We start from the raw sequence: 4812 nt of genomic DNA, 5'->3' as shown, positions 1-4812 counted from the left end.
AAATGAATCTATGTGCAAAAATTTACAACTAATGGAGAGGTTTGCTGGATCACTGGAGGCAGCACTGACAGGATTGGACACATGACAGCTGTATGGTCCCTGATCATATCTGGTCACATTGATTATAGTCAGAGTGGATCCTCCATCAGTGATCTGAACTCTGTCACTGGCTGTAAGCTCAGAGCTGCTGTTCATCCAGAGGAAGGAGAGAGAAGATCCAGAGGAGGAGCAGGACAGACGAGCAGAACTGTTGAACTCAACCAGGTCTGCAGTTTGTGGAGTTACTGAAACACTGGAGACTGGCTCTGGGGGTGGACAAGATAAAAATCATGATTATTTATCACATTGACGGGTATTAATTAAAAATTGAGAATCCTAAGATATCTAAACATTTAAATGTTTGGATGGATTAATATATAGGGATATAAGCATATAAAAATTATGAGTAAATAAAATTCAATATTTTATGCAGATTGTTTAAAACGAGTATTTCAAATAGAATTTTTGATTTATTTAAAATCATTTAACATCGTTGATCTTCTTTAGCAATAAGTAATACTGAGCATCCATCCATCCCTCCATCCATCCATCCATCCATCCATCCATCCATCCATCCATCCATCCATCCATCCATCCATCCATCCATCCATCTTCTTTAACCACTTTTTTTTATTTTCCACCATACAGTATATAGGAGAGCTGATGTCAATTTGGAGCAGCAATTGTGCAACAGGCAGTATGCAGTATGAGGTGTACCCATCACAGGGATAGAGAAGAAACAACCATCCACACACATTTACACCCAGTAACAATTTAGTTATCAGTTATGTGGTCAGTGGGAGGAAAGCTGTGTGTGAAGAAACTCAAAAAGAACAACTCCACACAAAAAGACCAGGAGACAAACCTGAGACTGTCTCACTATAAGTCAACAGGGCTAACCACTGTTACAACCTGTTTTTTTTTTTAACTATTAGCAATCTTAAACAACAATAAAATAATAATAATACAAATCTCACACAGRGCAGATGCACTTTGATGCAGATAATGTCAGATAACAAGGCCACAAACAGCATTGTCAGTGAATTCATTGCACCATGGGAAGTTGAGGAGATAGAGATAATGATTATACAGAACTGGCATCTGTTCTTTTTTCCAGGAACACAATACAACCCTTAAACAAAACCTTCTATATTATGATAGAGCTGACAAAAATGATATTTTTTTTATGATTTTTTAAACTTTTTTTGACACAAGCTGTAACCAAAGTCCACACACTCACAAAATGCAAACATTCAAACACATACACACGCATGTGCACAAAAGTTTAAAATGGTGATTAAAAAAATAACAACAGAGCTGCTTCATGAAGAACCTCAGCTTAGCCTGTTAGCCTTTGCGCTGGCGCCGACGCTATATTGCCTTATATGTATTAGCTCGGTGCTAGTGTGACAAACTAGCAAGCTAAACTGAGGTCCTCCATCCACAGTTTCAGTTACAGGCTGAGTCATTTCTACCTCCTCCTCTCTGTCAACACTCTGGTTTCATTTAAAAGAGCCAATTGTCAGATATTGTCCAAGATTAACCTTCAGGGTGGATATAGCTCGCTAGCAGCCTCACACTGAGGACCTATCCACATCATCATTTACCCAGAATGCTTTGTGTGTAAATAAAATGGCCCCATCCCTGTAATGTATTTTTAAACTTAGTTTAAAAATGATAAAAACTAAACAGCCTACAGTATTTTTACAGTCTTTATTTTACAGTTAAAATAAACATTCATCAAATAAAGTTTAATGTTACAACTAATCATGGGTCCCTTTAACATGGGGAAACCAAGCCAACAAAAGCTCAAACTGGGACCATAAGAAGGGCACAAAAAATTGCCAAGTATTTTAAAATTACTTGGGACACTGTCTGTTTCTGTGTAATAGAATTTGTTTTGCATACAAAACATTGCAGCAAACCCACCCTTGACTGTRTTAGAACACAAAGTTCATTTGCTGTAGATGGCTGTGTAGCAAAAGTAAATGTTCTTTATTGTCATCAATTCATGGTTCCATACAATGAGATTTTTGCTCTGCATTTGACCTATCCCACGTGAGAAACACCCAAGTGGAGCAGCATGCAGCTATTTAAGTGCCAAGGAAGCAGTTAGGTTAGGTGTCTTGCTCAAGGACACATGTTGCATGACAGGAAGTTGCCCTACCATTGATCCTGCTCAAAGTGATACAGTGTCTAAATTCACAATGTGCTGTTTGCTTAAATGGACATGAACATTTTGCAGTTTCATTGTTTTAAATTTACTGTTTTCCAGGTCCCCATCTTTAGATTGTCCAGCTTTGTTCACTCATTTTATTCCTGTAATTCTCTAGTGCTTTGACTGTCCACTTTAAAAAAAATCAAAACATTTGCATTGGATTTACTTAAATAAATTATGTCATCAGGTTCTACTCAACTGAAATGAGTAAATATAAAGCAGCTGCTTTCAAAGGAAAATCTTATGCTGTGTTCACACCAAATGTGATTTGAGCATCAAAAACACGTCCAACACAAGTTGGACGCTTGTGGTCAGACACTCATCAAGCACGTCGAGACCCTCTTGTTTTCCTCCTCTGCCAGTCTCTCCTCTACCAGTTTCTGCTTAATGGTGGATTAAATAAAGAAAGTGGCTTTGCTTTATTTACTGAGAGCAAGAACACATCCTGCTCACCAGATAATTAGTTTATTATTAATTTACCAGCTAATTCAGAGACATTCTGAGTTTGTTTCACCACCCAGGAGCTGCAAGCTGACGAAGCTCACTTTCAGCACTATTTTTGTCCCAAGTGCAGTTTGATGAGCCGCTGACCTGTATCGGTGCCCACATCACCTTCCAGGACACAGACTACAGGCACTCGATATCAGTTCAAGATCTCCTGTCCATCTGTCTCAAGTTAAGGCATCAATCAGGACACCATCCTGTCGGAAAATGTGTCACTATGTCACACAGTAGAGTCTCTCTGATTAGTTGATGCTCCACATCATGCTGCAAAAGTTCAGATCGTCCAACTCCAGCGTTTGACATGCGTAACCCACAGCACTTCCCAATTCTCCTTGACGTGCATCCACCATAGACTTTGCATGTAAACCTGATGCTCAAAACACGTTTGGTGTGAACACAGCATTAAAACCAATAACAAATGTTGGATTGTTAAACACATTTAAGTTTACTGTTCCTTCGTGGTCTGGATGACCTCAGTATTAATTTACAATATGGAATAAAAAAAACATTGAATGAGAAGGCATACCCAAACCTTTGGCATTATGCAATAAAAATACAAAGTTTATAAGCTTCTCACCGAATACATTGAGTCTAGTGCGCCCTTGTTTTGAAGAAGCACCATTTATTATGATGGTAACTCTGTACTTTCCGCTGTCTCCACGTGTCAGATTTCTGAGCTCCAGAGATCCAGTAGATCTATTAAGAGTGATCCTGCCTTCATACCCTTCTCCAGTTAGGTTTGAGCTAGTCCATGAMGTTATTACAGGTTTTTCATCATTTAAATTCCATCCCACAGTCTCAAATGGTTTTTCTGTTGGATGCAGATTTGTTTCAAACAATACTGATTCACCAATACATGCATTATATTGACCATCTGGTAACACACCATCTCCTTGAGATAAACCTACAAAGAGAAAACAAAATTGTTAACAAAATATGTTTAACAAATCTAAACCAACAAATCATTGCATGCCTGACAACATTTTTTTATAATACTGGTAGTTGGCACTGTGCCTATTGCAGTGATTTAAATATTTGTTTAAGCTAAGTGTTTTAGGTTAGTGTGTTGAGAAGACGCAAAATACCAGCAGCAATAAGACAACAAATGTACAGGCTAGAGCTGAATAAATCAGGTGGGGGCATAGAGAAAGTACAGGATATTTTAGGATCTTACAAAAAACAAACCAGTAGTGAAAAAAATGTTGCAAGAAAATTGTTATTACTTTAGCCAGTCAGAAAGAGCAAGTGAGCATGTTGCATGCAACAACAGCTGTTACAGTAGATGGTCAAGCTGCTGTAGAGTAGAAGAATAGGAGCTGAGAATGCTGCCTTTAAAAAAGACTGTGTAGGTACAAAGGATGCTGGGTAAATTGATGGAAGTTATATGTGTGTATGTGTATCTACCTAAATAAGCACCTCTTTCACTCCTGTTCTGAGATGTGCGATCAACTAATTTTGAAGCTGTCTCTTTAAATCCAAACAAGGCCCTTCACACCCCACACCCCCTCCAGATTCCAGAATGGTCTATAGCCTAAATGCCACAGCTGTTAGTGTCATACTTTGGTTAAAATTCAGGCCACAAACATCACTTCCGTGTCCTGCCTAATGCGCTTTGTTTTTAGCGTTAGCTCCTAAAACTAGATCATGAAAAAGTCACAAAAGTTAAAGCATCTGCGAGCTACTGGTATAAAACATGAGTTCTGTTATGTGCCATTGTGTCCACTAACTATAGGTACAAGAGAGTAGTTAGTTTTTCTCCATATTCCTCCTGATGAAGAGTTAAGGCAACAACAATGGATCGTGGCTATATGCAGGGAAAACTTAGTTATAAAAGCTCACACTCGCGTTTGTAGTCGGCATTTCAAACCTGAGGATATTGAAGAGCCAGCGTCAGAAATGGAAAGATGGAGGTTAAAGAAGGGAGCTGTACAATTACGCTCTTCAYTGCCAAGACCYGAGAGAGCAAAGACCACCTCCAGAGGACAGCGAGGAGGAAACTAACACAACAGCCAGTATTGACTAGACGTTAGGATCACGGTTATGCCGTTAAT

The 4812-nt window shown here is 38.8% G+C and overlaps 1 protein-coding gene across 1 annotated transcript in view; it reads right to left on the bottom strand.

The window, feature by feature from the left end:
- LOC106521017 (carcinoembryonic antigen-related cell adhesion molecule 1) overlaps window positions 1-3665 on the bottom strand; it is a gene marked incomplete at its 5' end in the record, with an annotated part of 6090 nt that extends 2425 nt beyond the window's left edge. Inside the window, 2 exons of the mRNA XM_014013397.1 lie at window positions 27-305; window positions 3339-3665. Coding sequence (XP_013868851.1) covers window positions 27-305; window positions 3339-3665 — 606 coding nt within the window. The remainder of the gene's footprint in view (window positions 1-26; window positions 306-3338) is intronic.
- Between the last annotated feature and the right edge of the window lie 1147 nt (window positions 3666-4812).

Source organism: Austrofundulus limnaeus, unplaced genomic scaffold (assembly GCF_001266775.1).
Source record: "Austrofundulus limnaeus strain Quisiro unplaced genomic scaffold, Austrofundulus_limnaeus-1.0 Scaffold101, whole genome shotgun sequence".
NCBI classification, from domain to species: Eukaryota; Metazoa; Chordata; class Actinopteri; order Cyprinodontiformes; family Rivulidae; genus Austrofundulus; species Austrofundulus limnaeus.
Note: the sequence above shows the minus strand (reverse complement) of the source record. Positions and strands in the feature narration are given on the sequence as shown.